Source organism: Carcharodon carcharias, chromosome 8 (assembly GCF_017639515.1).
Source record: "Carcharodon carcharias isolate sCarCar2 chromosome 8, sCarCar2.pri, whole genome shotgun sequence".
In the NCBI taxonomy this organism is placed as follows: domain Eukaryota; kingdom Metazoa; phylum Chordata; class Chondrichthyes; order Lamniformes; family Lamnidae; genus Carcharodon; species Carcharodon carcharias.
The window spans coordinates 70,450,109-70,475,578 of NC_054474.1; the positions used below are offsets into that span (position 1 = coordinate 70,450,109).

General features: G+C 43.6%; 1 protein-coding gene across 4 annotated transcripts in view; it reads left to right on the plus strand.

Annotated features, from left to right (window-relative positions):
* The window catches only part of b4galt7 (xylosylprotein beta 1,4-galactosyltransferase, polypeptide 7 (galactosyltransferase I)), a 39,759-nt gene extending 16,254 nt beyond the window's left edge, over positions 1-23,505 (plus strand). For all 4 annotated transcript variants that reach the window (XM_041194278.1, XM_041194280.1, XM_041194279.1 and 1 more), the window contains 5 exons: positions 170-502; positions 9,399-9,624; positions 10,862-10,945; positions 17,976-18,080; positions 21,528-23,505. In XM_041194278.1, the coding sequence (XP_041050212.1) occupies positions 170-502; positions 9,399-9,624; positions 10,862-10,945; positions 17,976-18,080; positions 21,528-21,683 (904 nt within the window). In that variant the 3' untranslated portion in view covers positions 21,684-23,505. The remainder of the gene's footprint in view (positions 1-169; positions 503-9,398; positions 9,625-10,861; positions 10,946-17,975; positions 18,081-21,527) is intronic.
* Positions 23,506-25,470: the final 1,965 nt, after the last annotated feature.

The window sequence follows — 25,470 nt, forward strand, 5'->3', positions numbered from 1 at the left end:
GTTTTACTCAGGTAAGGACCTATCAGGATAAACAAGCCCTTAGCGCTAGTGATATTTGTTTGGTGCTTGACCCACACTACAATGTTTTCTGTAGCTTTATTCAGGCCTGTTGTTTCCAGCAATTGAGTCTCTTTTGGAATTAAAATATCTGTGCTGTTGTCTTTTTCAGGTCAGGCCTGCTTCTTAGGATGTTGCCTAGAAGATGTTCCATCTTTAAACTGTTCTGTTCATTAATAGTCCTCGGATTCTTCTCTGTTGTGTGGCTGCATTACAACTGCAGAATGAACAGCAGCCAGAGTAGCAATGACGACACCTTGGTGCACAAGTCCTGTCAGGACGATACAGACAATCCTGCCTGGGGCCCCCACAAGATCGCAATCATTGTGCCCTTCAGGGAGCGTTTTGAAGAACTATTGACTTTTGTGCCGCACATGCATGCATTTTTAAACAAGAAGAAAATCAGACACAAGATCCTTGTAATCAACCAAGTCGATCACTTCAGGTACTGGGCTTTAATAGATGTAATTAATGGAATTATCTTTCATCACAGTAAGAATCAAAAACTTTTGATGGTAACCATATATTTAAGGAAAGTCACAGCAGGCTGCGAGTTCATAAGTCGAGTTATTGGAACCATACCTTTTCATTTTCAGAAGCAAGGGCTTTCAAACTTATCCAAATTGAATTAATGGTTTTCTCAACACTCTGTTTCAGACCATGTTCATGCAATATTTGCCTGATGCCAGTATTGTGTTGGCGGCTCCTTTACTGAGATCTCAAATGTAGTGAGTTTTGTGCCTTCCTTGTCCTCCCAAAAGATAAATGTGATCCATATGACAGCTCAGCTGAAAGCAAGAGGAATGGTAGTTCCAACCAAGACAATGCAGTTACTGGCCACAGTCTAAAGGGAGTTAATTGTATAAATTCAGGTTAAGGAGATGCAGCTGGAGGATATTGACTAGATGATTATTTGAGCATCTATAAAGAGATAATTGAGCTTGGCCTAAATAGCCAAGTGGTTATCGTACTGGGTTTGTAACCCCATAGATCAAGAGTTCAAATCTCACAATGGCAAACTATGAAACAATGTAACTTCATCTGAAACAGATGGAAACGGCTTTGTACTCAAAAGAGTTATAAAGAGATAATTGAGCTTGGCCTAAATAGCCAAGTGGTTATCGTACTGGGTTTGTAACCCCATAGATCAAGAGTTCAAATCTCACAATGGCAAACTATGAAACGATGTAACTTAATCTGAATAGGAACAGATGGAAACGTGTTTGTACTCGAAAGAGTTACATACATTCACAGGATTTAAAAGATTATCAAGAGTTCAAATCTCACAATGGCAAAATTATAAAGAGATAATTGAGCTTGGCCTAAATAGCCAAGTGGTTATGGTATTGGGCTCGTAATCCCAAGATCATGAGTTCAAATCTCACCATGGCAAAATTATGAAACAATGTAACTTCATCTGAAGAAACAGATGGAAACGTGTTTGTTTGTACTTGAAAGAGTTACATGCTCTTTCTAAAAGTCCTCAGGGACGGGAAGTATGCGTTGTGCTTCCTGCAAGAAACCCATACCGTTCCGGGAGACGAAGCCACGTGGCTCCTGGAGTGGCGAGGGGGAGTCTACATGAGTCACCTAGCCTCCAATTTGGGCGGGGTGGCTATCTTGTTGGCCCCGCATTTTCAGCCGGAGATCTTGGGGGTTAAGGAGCCGGTGCCAGGCCGGTTGCTGCACCTGACTGTGCGTCTTGGGGGGGGCGGTGCTTCACTTTGTGAATGTGTACGCTCCCCTGGGCACGCAGCAGCAAGCGAGCTTCTTTGAAGAAGCGTACACTCATCTCGGCTCCATAGACGCTGGCGAGTGCATCGTCCTCGGGGGGGATTTCAATTGCACCCTCGGGGTCCGGGACCGTCACGGTACCCCGCACTGCACGCGAAGTGTGAGTAAGTTGCGGGACCTGGTCAGGTCCTTCGACTTAGTGGACGTCTGGCGAAATCTCCATCCTGACTCCAGCGTGTTCACCTTCGTGTCACCTGGAGTCGGAGCGTCCAGACTCGACCGCCTTTACGTTTCGAAGGTGTACGTGTCCTGCGTTCCGGCTGCTTCTATATAGCAGGTTCCGTGCACGGACCACCGTCTGGTGTGGGCGGAGCTCGCTTCGTTCTGCGCTCGGACGGGGTCCGCATACTGGCATTTTAATAACCTGTTGTTGGAAGACCAGCGGTTCCTGGACTCGTTCCGTCGCTTCTGGGCCGGCTGGAGAAGGAAGCGGGGAGGCTTCCCCTCCTTGAGGCTATGGTGGGACGTGGGCAAGACTCACGTCCGAGTTTTCTGTCAAGAGTACGCGAAGGGGTCGACAAAGAGACGCAAATCCAGGGTCGAGGAGTTGGAGAAGGAGGTGCTCGACCTGGAGGCACGTCTCCGTCAGCCTGACGCGGACCTGGCCCTGCGGTCGGTGTACGATGAGAAGAAGGGCGCGCTGCGGGACCTGCAACTGGTCGGGTCTCGGGGCGCGTTCGTGAGGTCGCGGATCCGGTTCCTCAAGGAGATGGACCGCGGCTCCCCCTTCTTCTACTCGCTGGAAAAAAGGCACGGGGTCCGTAAGCAGCTCTTTACGCTGCTGGCCGACAACGGATCCCTTGTCTCGGATCCGGAGGGCATCAGGGCCATTGCCCGAGATTACTACACTGCCCTGTTCTCTCCGGATCCGTCCAGTGAGGAGGCTTGCAGAGTTTTGTGGGAGGACCTGCCGCAGGTCGGCCCGGAGTGCGCCGGAAAGCTCGACTCCCCTATAAGTCTGGGGGCGCTGACCGGCGCACTCGACGGTCTTTCTAGGGGCAAAATCCCGGGACTAGACGGGCTGACCGTGGAGTTCTTCAGGGCGTTCTGGGACGTCTTGGGGAGCGACTTCGCGGGTGTCCTGGGGGAGAGCATTGCTACCGGGGAGATGCCCCTTTCGTGGCGCAGGGCCGTGATTGTCCTGCTGCCGAAGTAGGGGGATCTCCGCCTTCTTAAAAACTGGCGCCCGGTCTCCCTCCTCAGCACGGACTACAAAATCTTCGCCCGAGCCATGTCTTCTCGGCTCGGCACTGTGCTGGACCACACGATCCACCCTGACCAGTCCTACACCGTCCCGGACCGAACCATTTATGATAACATCCATCTGGTCCAGGACATCATCCACCATTCCCAGAGGGCTGGTCTGTCGAGCGCATTCCTGTCTCTCGATCAGGACAAGGCGTTCGACAGGGTGGATCACGAATACTTACTCGGAACTCTGCGAGCTTTCGGGTTCGGGACGCATTTTGTCTCCCGGATCCGACTTCTGTACACCGCCGCGGAGTGTCTAGTGAAGGTTAACGGGTCCCTGACGGCGCCTCTTCGCTTTGGGAGAGGGGTACGTCAGGGCTGCCCCCTCTCTGGCCAGTTGTATTCTATTTGCGTGGAGCCTTTCCTGCGCCTCTTGCGGAGGAGGTTGTCGGGATTGGTTCTGCGCGGGCCGGGCATCGGGGTGGTCCTTTCGGCTTACGCCGATGACGTGCTCCTTATGTTTAGTGACCCGGCTGACCTGCGGAGGATGCGCGAGTGCCAGGAGGTCTACTCTGCCGCTTCTTCTGCCAGGATCAACTGGGGTAAATGTTCTGGACTCCTGGTCGGTCAGTGGCAGATGGATCTCCTACCCGAGGAGCTCAGGCCTTTCACCTGGAGCAGGACCAGCCTCCTCTACCTGGGGGTCCATCTCTGCCCCGCTGAGGAATCCTGGCCGGCAAACTGGCAGGAACTGGAGATGAAAGTCACCGCTCGCCTGCGGCGCTGGACAGGACTGCTCCAAGTGCTATCTTACCGAGGTCGAGTTCTGGTCATAAACCAGCTGATCGCCGCCATGTTGTGGTATCGGCTGGTCACTTTGACCCCTCCCCCGGACTTTGTCACAAGAATCCAGAGATTGTTAGTCGACTTCTTCTGGGACAAAAGATTGCACTGGGTCGCTGCCGAGGTTCTGAGTCTCCCGCTTAGGGAGGGTGGTCAGGCGCTAGTGTGCCTACGCACACAGGTGGCGACTTTCTGTCTTCAGACCCTGCAGCGATACCTCTACGTCGAGCCTCCTCCTAGATGGTGTGCCCTGATGACGTATTTCTTCCGTCAGGTGCATGGCCTGAATTATGACGTGCAGCTCCTGTTTATAGAACAGCTGGGCCTCGGTGGCTCCTTGCAGGCGTTGCCCGTCTTTTACCAGGACCTGATCAAAGTCTGGAAAGTGGTCGCCTCGCGATGCAGCTCTCCCCCATCAGGAGTAGCGGCTATCGTCAGAGAGCCGCTGCTCAGGAATCCGCCCCTCCGTCCTTTTCAGTGGTTGGCGGAGAGGAGGGCTGTGGCCGCAGGGGTGACCAGGATTGGGGACGTGCTGGGTGGCAGAGGACTGGGCTGGATGCTCCTGCAGGAGTTGGCGCAACGCGCGTCTGTGAGTGTCCAGGTCGCAGCCAATGCCATCCAAGACCTGAGAACGGTCGTGCTCGGACCCGACGTTATTTTGGGTCTTGAGGTGGCCCAGGTGCGCGATGGTCTTCCATCTGAACGTTCCCCTGTTCGGACAGAATTCCACATTGGCCCCAAGTCCCGAACCCTCCCTCGGGTGCTGGTGCCCCGCAATATGAGCCGCCTCGGGGACATGCCCTCCGTGCCTTTTGGCACGGCAAAGAGGGGCTTTTTGTATGGACTGCTGCTGCACACCTTCCATTTTCTCGCCCTTGTCCATCGCCCGGACACGCCCTGGCGTGCCTTGTTGCCGTCCGGAGGCGGAGGTCCCCGATGGGAGGCCCTCTATGGAGGTGTCCTCCCCCTTTCTATCGGGGACCTGGGTTGGAGGGTGTTGCATGCAGCAGTCCCTTATAATAAGAGGATGCATAGGTTCACGGACTCTCAGGACACATGCCCTTTTTGCGGTCTTGTGGAGTCCGTGGACCATGTATACATAGGGTGTTGTAGGCTGCACTCCCTTTTTAGTTACTTGAAAAACCTTTTATTGATGTTTTGCTTGCACTTCAGCCCCACGCTCCTGATCTATGGGCACCAGGTGCGGAAGGGGGTCGGGAAGGAGGAGGACCTCCTCGTGAACCTGGGCCTGGCCAAGTTGGCCATTAACAGGTCCAGGCAGCGGGCGATCGACGGGTGAGTCCCGCCCGATTGTTTGTCCCTGGAGAGGGAGCTGCCGGATGTCCCTGGAGAGGGAGCACACGGTGTCTGCTGACACTCTCGAGGCCTTCCGTGCTCGGTGGGCACCGCGGGGACTGGGGTGTTTTGTTGACCCCTTTAATCACATTTTGATTTAAAATTTGTAAGGTTCCTTTAAACTTTTCCAGCTGACCTGAATTAGGGGCTGTGCCTGATTTATCCCAATTTTGTTGATTTGGTTTTCCTTTAAAAGATTATCAAGAGTTCAAATCTCACAATAATCTTTCACGTGAAACTAATTAAACCAAATCAACAAAATCGGGATAAATCAGGCACAGCCCCTAATTCAGGTCAGCTGTAAAACCAAGAGCAAAATTTAAAGGAACCTTACAAACTTTAAATCAAAATGTGATTAAAGGGGTCAACAAAACACCCCAGTCCCCGCGGTGCCCACCGAGCACGGAATTCAAATCTCACAATGGCAAACTATGAAACAATGTAACTTCATCTGAAACAGATGGAAACGGGTTTGTACTCGAAAGAGTTATAAAGAGATAATTGCAGTCTCCTTTCAGGGGCTGTCCCATTTATTTGTTAATTTGTTGATTTGTGCTCTTTTTCTATTGGATGTGCTCAAAAAGAGTATATAAAGGGATACTTAGTAACACTTGTGGTTGGGTTGTAGAGTTAGGAGCTATACATTTGTAATGTTTCATTTTGTGAATAAATTTATAACTGATTAAAGATTGACTTCTGGTCTCCCTCACCAATTGGCTGTCAGAAGTTTAACACAGTGGGCATACGAAAAACAGGTAACTATAGGCTTGTTAGTTTAACATCTGTCATTGGGAAAATGTTGGAATCTATTATAAAGGATGTAATAGCAGAGCATTTAGAAATACATAATCTAATCAAGCAGAGTCAGCATGGCATCATGAAGGGGAAATTATGCCTAACAAATTTATTAGAATTCTTTGAGGAGGTAACAAGCAGGATGAACAAAGGGGAACCAGCAGACATAATATGTTTGGATTTCCAAAAGGTGTTAAATAAGGTACTGCACATAAGTAGGTTAGGCCTAACTCATTGGAGTTTAGAAGAATGAGAATGAACCTTATTGAAACATATAAGATTCTTAGGGGGCTTGACAGGGCAAATGCTGAGAGGTTGTTTCCCCTTGTGGGATTGCCTAGGACCAGAGGGCATAATCTCAGAGTAAGGGGGTGCCCGTTTAAAACCGAGATGAGGAATTTCTTCTCTGAGGGTAGTGAATCTGTGGAATTCTTTACCGCAAAGGGCTGTAGAGGCTGGGTCGTTAAGTATATTCAAGGCTGAGATTGACAGATTTTTAATCAGTAAGGGAATCGAGGAGTCTGGGGAAAACGCAGGAAGTGGAGTTGAGGATTATCAGATCAGCCATGATCTCATTGAGTGGCAGAGCAGACTTGAGGACCGAATGGCCTGTTTCTGCTCCTACATCTTATGGTCTTACACTACAGCCTGAGATGCATATATAAGACAGGCAACAGCCAAATGGCAGCAAAAAACAGCAGCTTTTTAGAAAAGAAAATAGGGAGGAATGCAATACAGGCTGCCAATTTGCTAGCACCTGTTCTGCACCAATGCCCAAGACGATTTTATACCCAGTGATTTTGGGGACATGTTAAATATGTGTCCCACAATAAGTATTAGCACATTTACTCAATATGTGCTCTCATTTGTTGAGTAACTTTTGGTCTTTCTATTTGGCCTGTTTTCAAGCATTGAGTAGTTGTGTGTTTTTGCTTACCCTAATAAGCTTAATCTGTAAATGATTTTCAAAGTAACATGTGCATATCTCTAATACTTATTTTCCTTCCAGAAGTAAATCTTCAACATCAGTAGGGCCTGTAGACCACACCTGCAAAAGCTGGGGATAAGGTTTCTGGAGAAGGCAACTTCAAGCCAGCTGGAGAGGGTAGTGGAGCAGGCAAAGAGCAGCACCAGGCATACTGTAGACTAAGGCACCAACTCAGTGAAGCTACAACAAAGACCTACCTGCAAATTCAAAAGCAGCAGTGGGCGAGTGGGTTTTTTCTTAATTTTTTATTGACTAAACTTACTGCAATGGAAAATTCAAAGGGAAGCTCTGTAGCCTATCACATACAGTCAGGAAGGGTGGTGGACAGTCGGGCAAAAAATAAGAGCAAGGGATACACAAATTTCTTATTCTCCTCTACTTTGGGAAATCAGCATGTGAGTGCAAGAGATGAGCCCAAATTGTTTGCAAGTGTCTTCAGCTAGAAGTGCTGAGTGAACAATCATTCTTTTCTCCGCCCTCACGCCTTCTCCTCCCTCCCAGAAACATGATAGGGTCCCCCTTGTCCTCACTTATCACCCCACCAGCCTCCGCATTCAAAGGATCATCCTCCGCCATTTCCGCCAACTCCAGCATGATGCCACCACCAAACACATCTTCCCTTCACCCCCCCCTATCGGCATTCCGTAGGGATCGCTCCCTCCGGGACACCCTCCATCACCCCCTACTCCTCAACCCCCTCCTATGGCACCACCCCATGCCCACGCAAAAGATGCAACACCTGCCCCTTCACTTCCTCTCTCCTCACCGTCCAAGGGCCCAAACACTCCTTTCAAGTGAAGCAGCATTTCACTTGCATTTCCCCCAACTTAGTCTACTGCATTCGTTGCTCCCAATGTGGTCTCCTCTACATTGGAGAGACCAAACGTGAACTGGGCGATCGCTTTGCAGAACACCTGCGGTCTGTCCGCAAGAATGACCCAAACCTCCCTGTCGCTTGCCATTTTAACACTCCACCCTGCTCTCTTGCCCACATGTCTGTCCTTGGCTTGCTGCATTGTTCCAGTGAAGCCCAACGCAAACTGGAGGAACAACACCTCATCTTCCGACTAGGCACTTTACAGCCTTCCGGACTGAATATTGAATTCAACAACTTTAGGTCGTGAGCTCCCTCCCCCATCCCCACCCCCTTTCTGTTTCCCCCTTCCTTTTTTTTCCAATAAATTATGTATATTTTTCTTTTCCCACCTATTTCCATTATTTTTAAATATTTTAAAATCTTCTATGCTCTCCCCACCCCCACTAGAGCTATACCTTGAGTGCCCTACCATCCATTCTTAATTAGCACATTCGTTTAGATAATATCACCAACTTTAACACCTATGTGTTCTTTTGTTCTATTGTCGTTGACATCTTTTGATGATCTGCTTCTATCACTGCTTGTTTATCCCTACAACCACACCCCCCCTCCACTTCTCTCTCTCTCTCTCTCTCTCTCTCCCCTCCCCCCCCCCCGCCACACACACACACACACACCTTAAACCAGCTTATTTTTCAACTCTTTCTTGGACTCGAACTTAAGTTCTGTCGAAGGGTCATGAGGACTCGAAACGTCAACTCTTTTCTTCTCCGCCGATGCTGCCAGACCTGCTGAGTTTTTCCAGGTAATTCTGTTTTTGTTTTGGATTTCCAGCATCCGCAGTTTTTTTGTTTTTATACTTTTCTCCTAGTTCATTCTGTGGGACATTAATAGCTGAGTGCACTGTAAACAGCATAGTCTATGGGCCCTGACGGCCAGTCATCACCCTATCAGTTTTCTCATATCATCAGCTAAGTGATGGAAGAAATCGTAAATTGAATCCTGTCCCCTGATGTTCAATTTAACTGCTGCCAGAACCACACAACTCCAAATCTGGCAACAACATTCGTCTGGAAATGGACGCCAGTGATAAGTCAAGAGGAGAGGCAGGAGGCATCTTGTGACCCCGTCACCCCACCCAATCCATCCAGATCCATAGCCTAAAGCTTTGCCCCTTAAAGCCAAGTTTGCCATATATGGATTTTGACTCAGATCCCCAATCCCATCCTTCAACCCTAGCTGCACCCTGATAAAAGCTTAATTGTTCAGATCATGCCTCAAGGTAGTTGGCATCTCACGAATTGATCCCTCTAATCTCACATGCGGGGGTGTGCTGTGTGTGTATTTTTAAAATTATATCTAGCAGAAAGGAAGCTGGCCTTATTTTAAGCAAGTACACTTGAAAGGCGCTAATAAATAATTCTAGCCATTTCCTCCCAATAGTCATCAGTGATCAGTTTTTAAAACAATAAAAGCTCAGAATTCAAAGAGTCAAAAGGACCCATTTTTATTCTTGGAGGTAAAAGAAGGACCCCGAATGTCTGTGTTTATCTTCAGGTTTAATCGAGCCTCTTTGATAAACGTGGGTTTCCTGGAAAGTGGCAATGATACAGATTACCTCGCTATGCATGATGTGGACTTATTGCCCCAGAATGAACAACTGGATTATGGGTATCCCGAGAAAGGACCATTCCATGTGGCTTCCCCGGAACTTCATCCCCTCTACCATTACAGTAGCTACGTGGGAGGGATCCTCCTCCTCACCAAACAGCACTTTGAACTGGTGGGTAATGATACTGCGCGGAGGCCATAACTGTGAGGTACTGTCGGTTGAAGGAAACCAGCAGGGACTGGAGATAGATTATTAAATTAGTAATTATTACTGCCGTGAACAATATTTATAATCATTTAAAATTGTGTTGGAGATAGAAATGAAAGGGTTGAACTTGACTGAACACTGCCTGCAGGATAGACTTACCTCCAGGATAGATTTTAGACAAAGGGATATCACTGAGAAAAGAGAGCGCATTTCATGACCTCAGGATGCCCCAAACTGCATTTTAACCAGTGAAGTACTTTTGAAGTGTAGCCAATATTTCAATGTAGGAAAACACGGCAGCCAATTTGCACACAGCAAGGTCCCAGTAAGACATTGACCAGATAATCTATTTTAACAGTGCTGAGTGAGGGACAAATATTGGTTTGAACTTCCGTATTCTTCTTCGAATAGCAGCACTGCTTCAGTGCTGCATTGAAGTGTCAGCATCAGTTATGTGCTCAAGTCTCTGGAGTGGGACTTAATCTAACAACTTCAACATCAGAGGCAAAGGAGTGCTACCACTTAGCCAAGGTTGGCATCGCTGGTAGTTTTCTTTACTAATTATAGTACTTGCCAATCACAAAACATAGTAGAACTAAATATGTCACCTAACACAGTAGAATGGGTGTGGGGCACAGGCCCTTCGACCCAATAAATTTTCAGTAGAAATTTCTCATAATTCATCTCTGTCAACAGGTGCCAAATTCTAGACATTAAGAATAACCCCTGTGATATGTTATTTTGAAGAGGTGATTGCTGGATGGGAAAGGAGTATGTATAAATGCCCTTTTTCATTATTATATTAGCTTAAGCCTACATTTAGTGAATCATGCTTCTTTTATTGTGTTGTGATTTTCTTGAGATTAGTTCCCTGCACAAACTATTGACAACACATTGACTTTTCAGCAATCAATAAATCTAATAGGGAATTCAGGAGAAACGTCTTTATTCATATAGAGTGGTGAGAATGTGGAACTTGCTACCACATGAAATGAATTGATGTGACTAACATAGCTATACTTAAGCGGAAGCAAGATAAATATATGAGCGAGCAAGGAATTGAAGGATATGTTGATGGGGTGAGTTGAAGTGAGATTGAGAGGAAACTCATTTAGAGCATATACTCAGGCCTGTTGCGCCAAATGACTTGTTTCTGTTCTGTAGAATCTACGTAATTCCTTTGTATTTTTATTTTTTGCAGTGTAATGGGATGTCAAACCGATTTTGGGGATGGGGTCGTGAAGATGATGAATTTTATCGTAGAATAACAGCAGCCGGACTGCAGGTAATCATTTCCCACTCACGTATACCAGAATTTAAGGGAAAGACTTCAGCCTCTCAGTATTTGTGTAAACAAGTTTAAATTCTATTATATTGTGAAATTGCTGCTCCGTCTGTTCTCAGTAATTCCTCATTTAGGGCTCTTTACATGCTTCTTCAACCTTGATCTCCAGTGAACTAGGGTGAATCAAGAATGGTGCTGGAAAATATAGGTGGGAAAGATTGTGTAAAGAAGCAGCACTAGTGGTTGGACGATTGGCATGGCAGCAGTCAATAAAACTGTTACGTTGTATTTGTAGCCTGTGTTTTTTAAATTCAGATTTTCTCCTTTCTTCTCATGGCACCAACCCTTACTAGGGTAAGAATATAAGAAATAGGAGCTGAAGTATGCAATGCGACCCCTTGAACCTGCTCCACTGTTCAATGACACTGTAATTCCTACCACCGCAGAGGAACAATTATGCGTGCCCACTCAGCATGACAAATGTATGAGAGTTCTTTGAGGATGTAACAAGCTGGGTGGATAAAGGGGTACCAGTAGATGTAGTTTATTTGGATTTTCAAAAGGCGTTCAATAGGTGCCACATAAAAGATTACTGCACAAGATAACACCTCATGGTGTTGGTGGTGATATATCATCATGGATAGAAGATTGACTAACTAACAAGAAACACAGAGTCGGGATAAATAGGTCATTTTCATGTTAGCAAACTGTAACTAGTGGAGTGCCAGAGGGGTCAGTGCTGGGATCAATCTATATTAATGACTTGGTGAAGGGTCTGACTGTATTGTAGCCACATTTGTTGATGATACAAAGATAGGTGGGAATGCAAATTGTAGGGAGGATATGATGAGTTTGGAAAGAGATATGGATAGGTTAAGTAAGTGGGCAAAGATTTGGTAGAAGGAGTATAATGTGGGAAAATTTAGTTGTCAACTTTGGCAGGAAGAATAGAAAAACTGAAATATTATCTAAATGGAGAGAGACTGCAGAATGCTGTGGCACAGAGGGACCTGGCTGTCCAATACATTAATCACTAAAAGTTAGTATGCAGGTTCTTTGAGTAATTAGGAAAGCAAATGGAATGTTGCCCTTTATTGCAAGGAAGATGGAATATAAAAGTAGAGAAGTTTGCTGCAACTATACAGGGTATTTGTAATACCGCGCCTAGAGTTCTGAGTACACTTTTGGTCTCCTTACTTAGAAGGATATACTTGTTTTGGAAGCATTTCAGAGAAGGTTTTCTTGGCTGATCCTGGAATGAAGGGGTTTTCTTATGATGAAAGGGTGAGCAGGTTGGGCCTGTGATCATTGGAGTTTAATAGAATGAGAGATCTTTGAAATATATAAGATTCTAAGGGGGCTTGACAGGATAGATGCTGAGAGGATGTTTTCCCTCGTGGGGGAATCTAGAACCAGGGTGTGCTCAAGTTTGAAAAAGTGAGGGGGAAAAAATCAGTGTGACAGCACAGGAAGGCTGTGAGTTGATTGGCTGGTGAGTATTGTAGCTTTGTTTACTTTTCTTCAAAGTTAGGGAGTTAGTTTAAAGAGCTGGGAAATTTAAAAAGTTTGTTTTTAGATAATAAGAATAAGTAAAAGATTTAAGTGAACTTCCCTATATTTAAGTGACATCAGTAGAAGAGAAGTGAGTAGCTGGTTAATCTTGATTTATTTTAAGTAGTAATTTTTATTATCTGAGCCTCTGACCTTTCAAGTGCACATCCTGTACCATGTACGAATTCCAGGATGCTTCCCATGTCCTCGGTAACCATTTGTGCAGGAAGTGTCATCAACTGCACAAGTTCGAGCAGTGACTGGCATCACAAAGCACACACGTGAGGTTGAGAACTTCTTGGGTAGCATGTTTATAGGATACTAACGAGAGTGATGCTTCATCTAGGGAGTGTAGCTAGAACCAAGTCCATGGAACCAGGGCTGGCTCAGCTGTACAGGGGGACATGAGAAGACTGGTAGAGCAGTAGTGATAGGAGATTTGATAGTTAAGAGAACAGGCAGGCATTTTTGTGACTGCAGACGTGAATCTAGGTTAGTATGTTGCCTCCCTGGTGCCAGGGCCAAGATGTCACTGAACAGTCACAGGATGTCACTGGAGGGGGAACAGAAGGTGGACATGGTCCACATTGGTACTAATGACATAGGCAGAAAGAGGGATGTGGCCATACAGTCAGAATTCAGAGAGATAAATAGGACATTAGCATGAAGGATTTCAAAAGTAGTAATTTCCACATTACTCCTGAAACCACACGTGAGTATGGAAATAAGGATAAAGTAGATGGATGCATGGCTGTGACAATGATGCTGGAGGGAGGGCTTTAGATTCCTGGGTCATTGGGACCAGTTCTGGGGGAAGTGGGACCTATACAGGCCAGATTGGTTACACCTAAACAGGGACCAATTTCTGTCAGGTTGATTTGCTGGTGCTATTGGGGAGGGTTTAAACTAACTTTGCAGGGGTATCGGATCCAGGAGATAATACTAGAGAGGAATACCAAGATGCATAGAATAATAGGAAAGACAGACAGCATATAAGAAATAATAAGGTAGTAGGTGGGTTCAGCGTAAGGAGGAAAGTAGTAAAATTAAATCAGGGTTACTGTGCATGTATGTGAATGCATGGAGTGTGGTAAATAAGATTGGTGATTTGCAGGTACAGATAGCATGTGGAAATATAATGTGCCTATAACGGAGACCTGGCTCAAAGAAGAGTAGCACTGAATATTTTATATTCCTGGATACAAGGTATTCAAGGAAAGATAGGAAAGGGGGAGGGGTGGCAGTATTGGTTAAGGAGAATGTTGTAGTATTAAGGAAAGAGGATATCCCGGGAGTGGGGGTCGAGGACAGAATCTGTGGCTAGAGCCAATGAATATAAAAAGTGCAATTACGTTACTTGGTGTAGCCTATAGGCTACCAAGTAGTAGTGGATATGTAGAGGAACAAATTTGCAAGGAAATCGTAGAGAGTGCAAGAATTATAATGAGGTTATAAGGAAGACTGGGATAATAGTAGTGTAAAGGGTAGGGAGGGGCAGGAGTGTATTCAGAAAAATTTTGTACAGCAGTATGTGTCCAGTCCAACAAGAAAGAAGGCATTGCTAGATCTAGTCCTTGGAATGTGGTTGGGCAAATAGATCAAGTGTCAGTAGGGGAACGTTTAAGGCACAGTAATCATTGTTTCTTAAGGTCCAGATTGGCTATGGAAAAGGACAAAGAACAATCCAGAGTCAGAACAATTAACTGGGGGAAAGCCAACTTTCCTTTGATAGCACCTTCCAAATCTGCGACTTCTGCCACCTCGAAGGACAAGGACAGCAGATGTATGGGAACACCTCCACCCGCAAGTTCCCCTCCAAGTCACACACCATCCTGACTTGGACCTATATCAGTGTTCCTGCACTGCCACTGGATCAAAATTCTGGAGCTCCCTTCCTAATAGTACTGTGGGTGTACCGACAGCACATGGACTGGAATGGTTTAACAAGGTGGCTCACGACCACCTTCTCAAGGGCAATTAAGGATGAGCGATAAATGCCGGCCTAGGCAGCAATGCCCACATCCTATGAATGATTTTTTTAAAAAAGGGGTAAAAATTTATCTGGGTCAGATCCATTGGAATCTCAGATTGACAGGAAAGATTGTAACTGAACAATGGGCTACCTTTAAAGAAAAAATAACTTGGGTACAGTCAAGGTATATTTCCACTAAGGGGAAAGGCAGGACGAACAGCTCCTGAGCTCCCTGGATGACAGAAGAGATAGAGATTAAGGTGAAGAAGAAAATGTGTGCTAATGATGATGTCAAGTGGATAATACAACTGAGAACCAATATGGATACAGAAGGTTCAGAGGGGATTTGAAAAACAAAGACAGAGTATGAGAAGAGACTGGCAGCTAATATAAAGGGGAATCCAAAAGTCTTCAATAGGTATATAAATATTAAAAGAGTGGTAAGAGGAGGAGTGGGGCTGATTAGGGATTAAAAAGGGGATTTATGCATGGAGGCAGAGGGCATGGCTGAGTTATTAAATGAATACTTTACACCTGTCTTTACCAAGAAAGATGTTGCCAAAGCCATGGTGAAAGAGGAGACAGCTCAGACACTTGAAGGTTTAAAATTGATAAGGAGGTGGTATCGACTAGGCTCTCTGTACTTAAAGTTGATGAAGCACCAGGACTGGATGAGATGCATCCAAGGATACAAAGGGAAGTGAGAGTGGAAATTGTGGAGGCACTGCCCATAATTTTTCAGTCTTCCTTAGACTCAGGGGTGGTGCCAGAGGACTGGAGGATTATAAATGCAACACCCTTGTTCAAAAGAAACTGCAAAGATAAGCCCAGCTACTACAGGCAACTCAGTTAAACCTCAGTGGTGAGGAAGCTTCTAGAAATTATTATTCAGGACAAAATTAATAGTCACTTGGGAAAATGCAGGTTAATTAAGGAAAGCCAGTACGGAATCGTTAAGGGTAAATTGTGTTTAACTAACTTTTTTGTGTTTTTTTTGATAAGGTAACAGAGATGGTTGATGAGGGTAATGCTGTTGATGTGGTGTACATAGATTTCCAAAAGTCATTTGATAAAGTGCCACATAACAAACTATAGCTCAAGGAATAAAAGGGATAGTAGCAACATGGATACAAAACCGGCTGAATGACAGGAATTCGAGAGAACTGGGTGGTGAATGGATGTTTTTCAGACTGGAGGAAGGTTTATACTGGAGTTGCCCAGGGGTTGTGTTAGCACCCCTGCACTTCCTGATATATATTAATGACCTAGACCCTGGTCTACAGGGTACAATTTCAAAATTTCCAGATGATTCAAAACTTCGAAGCACTGTGAACTGTCACGAGGATAGAACTTCAAAAGACATAGACAGGTTGGCGGAATGGGCGGACAAGTGGCAAATAAAATTTAATGCAGCGAAGTGTTAAGTGATTCATTTTGGTAGGAAGAGTGTGGTGAGGCAATATAATTCAATTCTAAAGGGGGTGCAGGAGCAAAAGGACCTGGGTATATATGTGCATAAATCATTGAAGGTAGCAGGACAGCTGAGACAGCAGTTAATAAAGCATTCGGCACCCTGGGCTTTATTAATAGGGGCATAAAGCACAAAAGCAAGGAGTTTATGTTAAACCTGTATAAAACACTGTTTCAGTCTCAACTGGAATTTTGCATGCAGTTCTGGGCACCAGACTTTAGGAAAGATTTGAAGGCGTTAGTGAGGGTGCAGAAAAGATTCATGAGAATGTTTCCAGTTATGTAGATAGATTGGAGTAGTTGGGACTATTCTCCTTGGAGAAGAGAAGGTTGAGAGAAGATTTGATAGAGGTTTTCAAAATCTACTGGACAGAGTAGATAGGGTGAGTTAGGCACTGTTACCATTGTTGGAAGTATCGAGAGCCAGATGGCACAAATGTATTAAAATAATTAGCAAAACAAGGAATGGTGACATGGGGAAAAACTTTTTCATGCAGCAATGGTGAGGATCTGGAATGTACTGCCTGAGAGTGTGGTGGAGGCAGGTTCAATCGAGGCTTTCAGTTGGGAATTGGATCATTATCTGAAAAGAAAGAATGTGATGTTGGGGGAAGGCGAAGGAGCAGCTCTAGATGAATTTATCCTTCAGCCAGCCAGCAAAGGCATGACAGGCCAAATAGATGCCTTCTGTGCTGGAACCATTCTATAATTCTAAAAATAAAGGGTCTCCCATTTAAGATGGAGATGAGGAGGATTTTCTTCTCGGGGCCATTAATGTTTGGAATTCACTTCCACAGAGAGCAATGGACACTGAGTCATTGAATATATTCAAGGCTGAGTTAGACAGAATTTTGATCTACAATGTTAATTGTATACACTTATCCTTATTTTATACAGTTGGAGGCATTCATTGGATAATGGCTTAAGCACATATAAAGAGACACTTATTGACACTGGTGGTTGGGTTGTAAGAGTTATATGTTTGTAATGTTTCACTTTGTAAAGAAATCTAAAACTGAGCAAAGATTAACTTCTGGTCTCCTTTTTTACCAGCTGCTTGTCAGAAGTTCAACATACACAGAAGTCAAGGGTTGTGGGAGGCAGGCAGGGATCTGGAGTCAGGTCAGCCATGATCTTATTGAATGGCACGGCACGCTCAATGGGTTGAGTGGCCAACTCCTGCTCCTATTTCTTATGGTCTTATTCTTATGATTTGCCAGCAAATGTGTGGTTTCTCCTATTGGTGACACAATTGTTGTGTGCCCTTTGTCCACCTCCACTTGCCACCCGCTTGCTGCCACCTAAGCCTTCGCCACCCTCCCTCCTGAGCCCTCACTGCCCACCTTTCAAGCCCTCACAGCATCCCAAGTGGCTACTGCCAACTGTTTCTGTGCTGTATCCTTCAGCCAGCCAGCGAAGGCATGACAGGCCAAATAGATGCCTTCTGTGCTGGAACCATTCTATAATTCTAAAAATAAAGGGTCTCCCATTTAAGATGGAGATGAGGAGGATTTTCTTCTCGGGGCCATTAATGTTTGGAATTCACTTCCACAGAGAGCAATGGAAGCTGAGTCATTGAATATATTCAAGGCTGAGTTAGACAGAATTTTGATCTACAATGTTAATTGTATACACTTATCCTTATTTTATACAGTTGGAGGCATTTATTGGACATATAAATATAAGCACATATAAATTTTATATAGTTGTTTCCAGCATTTGCTAAGGAATTTGATAGGTAATTTTACTGGATTTCTGCACATGCACAGATGGGTATTGGTGGCCATCTTGCGTGGGTATATTGTATTGGCAGTAGACACAGAAATTATTAAAAGTTTTATTTTAACAAGATTATGGAGGGATTCTTTGCCCTCTGGTTTACATAATTAGCAAGATCCTGAGATTATGTTACTGCATTTAATATATTTCTCCATATCTTGTACGTTTTCTGAAATTTTCTATCTCAATATAACAAAATAGGCTGCAAGTTTTTTTCTGCTACACAAGAGACTTGAATTATATTTTTTTAATCTGTAGCTTTACCGTCCTACTGGAATTGTAACAGGTTATAAAACCTTCAGACATATCCATGATCCAGCGTGGCGGAAACGAGACCAGAAGAGAGTGTCAAGGCAAAAGCAGGTATTGAATGTAGTCCCTCTATTAGTACCAGCAGGTATGAGTGGGATATAAATGCTGTCACCATTAGGTTCCAGTAGAGAATATCCTGCACCCAGCACATCAAAGAGGTCAGAGGGAAGGATACACTGTAGCCATCAATACTAATGGATCCAAGTAAGAGATGCACTGCACTGTGTTAGCTATAGCTCAGTTGGTAGCACTGTCGCCTCCAAGTCACAAGGTTGTGGGTTCAAGTCCCAATCCAGGGCTTGAATACAAAAATGAAAACAATCCAATGCAGTACGGAGAGAAAAGCAAAATACTGCAGATGCTGGAAAGGGATTGAAATGGGCTAAAAAGTGGAGATAAAATGACAGATTTAAAAATAGGTGGGAAAAGAAAAAATATATTTAAAAAAGTACAGAGAGTGTGCTGTACTGTTGTAGGTGCTAACTTTTGGATGAGATATTAAATCAAAGCCCCATCTGCCTGCAAGGATGGATATGAAAGATTCCATGGCACTATTTTGTAGTAGAGCAGGAGAGTTATGCTTGCCATTATTTATCTCTGTCAACATCACAAAAGAACAGATATCTGGTCATTTTCACATTGCTGCTTGTGAAATTTTGCTTTGTGTAAATTAGCTGCTATGTTTCCTACATTACAACAGTGACTACACTTCAAAAAGTATTTCATTAGTTGTAAGGTGCTTTGAGACATCTGCTGGTCGTAAAAAGCATTATATGGCCCAAATCTTCCAGTCAGTGTCAATGCTGAGCACATTGACGCTGCCTGTTGTGGTCACTTTGACAAACGGACCACAGGAGTCTCAGGTACAGGTCATGATCATTTATTCAAGCAATTGCAAGGAGAACACCATCTCAATACAGCTTGAGGCAGTACTCTGCTAAACTACAAGTATTCAACATATTTATACATTATAGGTCACATACAAGAACAGTTTCCAGATTCCAATCTCGTCAACATATAGGTTTACATTACAAGACATCTCTGGTAACAAGTACATCCCTATTTGTTTTCACCCAGGCAGAGACCTTACCATCTGTTCTTCCCCTATCAGTTGAAGAGCACACTTAATCTTAGTTGCTATTGCCATCCTCTGACTACAGTCCGGTTCTAAGGCCTTTCTGTTGTTTGCAGGCCCTAAGGCTGTGCAAGGTTCATCTGGTAACCTTTAACTGTCAATGTGTTTGGAGATCTTAAGTAATTTATTCCCTTTCAATAAGTTCTTACTGTACCCCTTAATTCCCCCTAATAATTACTGTATCCCTTTATTTACCCCTAACACTGCCCAAGAAAATTTCAGTGACCCAATCCTTTTACAATTCTTCATCCGGGCCTTCCAGCTGAAGCCTGGAAGGGATATCACTGGAGAATATCATTGGACCTAAGAAAAGACAAAGGTGGGAAACACCCCCTTTTCACAATAATAGCCGCCATATTCAAGTTTTTAAAGGATCTGAGCCTTTCAGTAAGTCAGTGGGTGAGGTGGGTGTGATGGGTGGGCGAGTGGATAGTCTATTTGTCAGGAGTGTAGTTGGGTGGTCGAGGCGGTAGTTGGGGAGGTGTAGTAGCAGGGGGAGGTGGTAGTCAGGTGGTCGGGGGTTGGTGATGGGGGAAGTTGATTGTGGGGCCAGTTGTGTTGCTCAGTTGAGTTATGCCAATTCATCACTGAATTAGACCAGATATTAACCATCATAACATTTCCCGGTACGTATCCGGGTAAATCCCACATATCGGGCCCAAGTCTCTGGGAGCCTTTCAGAGAGGATCTTGGGCAGCAGAAATCATCCCATTGGAAGTTTAAACTTCCCAGAGAATTTCAGCGTATGTGTGTGCTTCAGGACTTCTTTGGGGTCCTGACGTGCTTCTCTCAACTTATGTCCAATCTCTGATGATTCGGATACTGGAAATTTTGGGCCTAACTATATAAATTCAAGTCTTTCTTTCTTTATCGACACTGGTAGTTTGAGTGGGAAAGCAATCATCAGTATGGTAGGTCCAAGTGGGAAATATGTTGCAGTTATCTATAATTGTTATTCTGACTGAGGGGTCATGGTGCAATCACTTGTACCAGTGTATCCAATTGGCATAACACTGTGGGCAATGCAGGAGATGCACAGCGATCATTAGGAAGAGGGGCCCTACTGCAAATGCAATAGTGCATGTGAGAAAAGAAAGTGGTCATTGGTGTCAAAGGGTGTGTGTGATGGAAGTCGGCTGAAGTTAACAGTGAGCCTGAGGGGAAGGAATGCTGAGGTAATTAGTGCCAGAGGTTGAGAGTGCACTGTAATCAGTATCGTTGGGTTTTGAGCAAGGACTAATGTTATAGATTGTGATCCGAGTTAATGCAATTTATTTGGCTAAAGCTTGAACAAAAAAGGGCTGCTTAAAACTGCTAAATCCTAAACTTACTGCAATTAATAAAGTTTCACTGTTCTTGGAGGATCTGTACAGGATGAAGTAGTACTATGTGACCTCTTTATTGTTCTAATGTATCATTGCCTGTGATGCGCACAAGTTGCTTAGAGTTCTAGCTTCTTTGTCATTTTTAACCTTTTGTTTGATCTACTGTGACTCAGGTCAGGAAAGCAAGTCTTTCCTAATGTCTTTACTAATTATAGAGATGTGTGACGGCTACCCAAGGCAATTTTTACCTCTTCTTACTGGTGGGGTGGTTGGTCTATTCACTGGCACAGTTCAGATTAGGAATTAGGAAGTTGCCATTTGCAAAATTATAGATGTTCATGCCCATTACTTCACTCCTCTGGTTCTCAACTAAAAATAATTCCCCCTGTTAAGAGTTCCTGATATGATGCGTTTTGTTTTTGAATCCTTCTCTTCGACAAACCATATAAAACAGCCATATGGACTAAAAGGCCCCAAGTTCAAACTGGTTTGGGGGAGGGGGGTGGTGGTGGATGGGGGGGGGAAGAGGTTAGGGGAAAAAAATCAGCCATGGTGCCCTCCTAATCACTATTTATGACTTTTGCTAGAAAGTGCAAATATGGACTTCAGCTAAGGCCTGATGATGTGATGCTACGTACTGATGAGCATGAGGTGACTCACTGTCTTGACTTACACGTAAAGAATGGCCACTTGGGTGAAGTACTGAAAGGCTGCTGATGCCCACTGGACAATCTAGCAATGCTTTCAGGACAAGAAAGAAGGAAATCTGGTGGTTGGGGAGTGGGGGGTAGGGGGAGCCTGGAGTCTTTAGATAATTGAGATCTCTTTATCCTTTTACCATTGTGTAAAAAGCAGAAAGCAATAACATCTGAACAGGTGAGTTGGGTTGATTTATTATCCATTAGTGTAAATTAATGGGAATTAGTATTACTAAAGTGAGATTCAATAATTCCGGATTTTGTCCTCAGTTCTTCCAGTCACATGATAGAGGGCTAAATCTACTAATATATGTCCCTGTTTCCTCTCCTTTATTTACAGGAGCAGTTTAAGATTGACAAAGAAGGTGGTTTAAAGAACTTGAAATATAGTGTTGGGACCAGAACAGAGCTGACAATTGAAGGGGTACACTGCATCATCATCAACGTCCTGCTGGAATGTGACCTGAATGAAACTCCTTGGTGTGTCATAAGCTGACTGGACAAAAGATTGACATGGTATTGGCGATACAGTAAATGGGCCTATCACTATGTGGTTTTGGGCTCCTGTTACAAACAGTGATGGAATCAAGTGCTGAAGTAGTGCAGTATTAGACAGAGGCAGAAGTGGAATTTCCCTTCTGCTGGCTGATCAATATGGTTATACAGTTTTTTGCAGTGTTTGACAAGGCATTGCAAGAAATCTTCAAAGTAATATGCTACTCACAGGAAGCTACTCATAAATATACAAAATCCAAGCAGTTTTTTTTTGCTTAGAATGTTTTTATCATACAAAACTCTTTCAAACCTTCGTTTTATTATTGAGAACAAAACACTGCAGGTGGCCTCCTGATGGACTGTACCATACTGCTCAATGGTGAAGCAGAGGCCTTCTACCAGTACAACAATGTAGTCTGGAGCCCCTCTGTAAATGATCACTAGAGTAACTAAGAGCATTGCCAGTTAAAGGGACTTTTTACCTGAATTAAGTGACAACCCAGGAACTGGTTGATGTGTAACCTTTTGCCTTCAGAATAAACAGTAAAACCACCAACTTCAATAGGGTGATTTGGAACCCAAAGGTGGCCCTTTTGATTCGTAGAGTGATGGGACAAATGTTTACGAGGAAATGGATACTTATGCCACCGTTTTGACTTAGTTCCTTTTGTTGGTGAGCATAGTTGTTACATGGAGATAAGCAGCCAGCTTACTCTAGTCTACAAGGGCACTTGGTAATGCTATTACTGATTTTGAAACTCAGCCAAGGTGAATGTTCCAGGGATAACTGTCTCTGCAGTTAGAAGGTGCATTCCAAACCAAGTGTAGAGAATGGAAATTATTTTATAGTGAAGGAGAAGGGCACCTTAGGCTAATATAAGGCAATATGCTTTGCATTTTTACTGCTGATTCACTGTGACGCCTGAAAAAATCTGTTTACTTGAGGTTATTGTTAAAATAACAGGTTGGATAACTCCACAGCTCTAACCTTTAGGGCTTGCTATCTTGATTCTTTCCCAGCAAAAGCTCCAATGAGAAGCAGCAGAGCTGAAAGTGTTTCTCTTGAGTGTTCTGCCATCTGGTGGAAAATTTGCAATATTGTAACAGTAAAGTATTAAATTGGTGGGCTTTCTGGACCAGGTGATTTATTTTCTACACCTCAGCCATCAGTGATTTTTTTTCCCTATTTTGAAGCTGTATTGTACATAAGAATTTTTCAGTTTCTGGACTTTCTTTGGAAGTGTCTTTTTTAAGTTTGTACACATCTCTCAAAAATCAAAGCTTCCTGATATGACGAAGTATGAAATGAATTGTAAGCAGTGGCCAAGACCCTTTTATGATGAGACAAAGAAAGGAATTATAAGATTCACATGAAGAGAATAACAAAGTGAAACAAATATAAATATTGCCTGGTTTCTTTTTGTAATCTTGAAGCATTTGGACTCATTGAAGTAGAAAAAATGTCAATGGCACAAAGTTGCATGTTCCTTTTTATGTACTTTACAAAAGGGTATTTTACCAGGTACTTCATGTTAATGGCTATTGAAGGACTACAGCAGCAAGCTAAGGCAATGTTGTTGGTTGTTTGGTATTTGTGATTGAAATGGAAGGGAAGAATTGTAAGTGAATCTGAAATTGGAAAGACCTTTTTTGAAAATTTCCAATTTGTTTTAGTGTCTATTATGCTTTACTATATAGGTCCATGAGAAAAAGGATGTAATGAGTTCGGTATTAGTGAGTAGAAACTGCCATTTCAGTGCATTTCTTTATTATATTTATGAATTTTACAGATTATTATCATAGAAATAAATTAATTTTACCAATTGTGTTGTGCTGTACTCTAAATATATAGATTTACTTTTAAAAACACATGCTGCTTGATGATAGAACTCAAGTGTTCAGTAGTTTTGTAATTGTGTTTTTTTCCCCAGAGTTTTTTGTGTGCAGAGAGAATGGTAGAGTACTCTCTGTGATAGAGACAAAGTGGCATAGGAAACCAGAATGCTCTGTGGGTAAAGGTACTGCTGTACCTGAGATTTAAAAGTGGGTGCAGAATTTGAACATGTTGGGAAGGTTAAAATTGGGTTTGAAACATTTTTGCAGCTACACGCAAAAGGCTTATATTGTGTATAAAATCACTGAAGTGGCTGAAAAGTCACCGGTACTTGGGCAAACATACCTAAAGAATGTTTTCCTGCAGTTCTCATAACACATTATTATCTTGACCACTTGAGTTCTCTTCCTAAACATCTCTGCCATGTCATCATCTTCCCTACATTCAAAAACCTCCCTTTCAATCACTTACCAATCTCTAGTCTCCCTTTCTGTCAAATTTCTTGACTATCTCATCGATTTGAAGTTACATGCTCATCTCTCCCGGAACGTCCTATTCGAAGCCCTTCAGCCTGCAATTCATCCTGCCCACAGCAAAAATAAGTCAGAACAAACTCATCACAAACCCTCTATAACTGTTGCGTTTCGTCCCTTCCTAACTTTACAGCATTTGATATAGTTGATCAAAGTATCAATTTCCTCCATGGTCTTCATCATTAGGACTGACCTTACATGGTTCTCCTGTTACCTGCCCTGATGTAGCTTCAGTAATAACTCCTGTATATTCACCTCTTTAGTGTCTCAAGAATCTATCTTCTGTCCTGCTTTTTATTCATTTACATGCTTCCTCTTGGTGACAGCAAACATAGTCATAGGGTCAGCTTCCATTTGTACGATGACGATACTCTATTTTCTTCAATTCCCCCATTTTCGTCAATGCCATAATCATCTCCATTGCGTTGTAGATGAACCATGATTTCCTATAATTAAACATTAAAAAGACTGTTATTTCCTAGCCTTGCTAAAAATGTACAGTCTTGCTATTGATTTCATTTCCTTCCCTAATAGCTTTCTCAGGCTTAATGAGTTTGTATCTAGCTTCTGCATTTTCCTTCACTCAGAGTGAGCTTCCAACCACATGTTCTATCCATATTAAGGTTACTTACTGTCACCTTTTCAACTTTGCTCAGTTATCTCCTTGCCTCAAGGCCCTGGCGCTGAAACCCTTATACACATCATTGTCACTTCTAGGTTCAACTTTTCCAATGCTGTCTTAAATAACTTCCTCCATCCAAATATTCCAAATCATCCATAATTGCAACCTGTTCTGTATGAGCTCCCATTTAATTGTTCTTACTGACCCACAATGGCTCATCATTCCTAAATAGATTGAATTTAAAATATTCCTTTAATACCTCACACCACCCAAACTCTGCACCATTATCCAGCCTCGGATCTCTATATATTTCCTTTACTCCCCTGATTCTGGTCTCATGTATTGCCTCTACCCCCCACTATTTTCCACCTCCAGTAGTGTAGCTTTGAACCATCTTGCCTCCGTTTTTTGGACTCAGTCACAAATCCCTCTTGCTCTCTACCTTCCTCCCACCATTAAAATTCTTCTCTAAACACAGCTTTTTGACCATGCCGTCCAGTCACCTGTTGGAACTCACCTGTAAAGGCTCAGTAGCAACTGCTTTTCTCTTCTGTGAAGCACTTCTGTCATTTTTATACATGCCTGTAAATGGCTAAGGACTTTTCTGCTTGACTTTTTTGTCCTCTCCTGAACCTCTTCCTTTTTCCTTTCTTCTGTACCCCAGCTTGTTGTCCAGTAGTTATCCTTTATCGTTTAAGGTGTTCATACATATTTTCTGCATGATGAGTGGAATAGAAATGTGAGCTATGCAGATTACTGCAGGTGATACATAATCCCAGTTCAACTTTCTGTCTACATT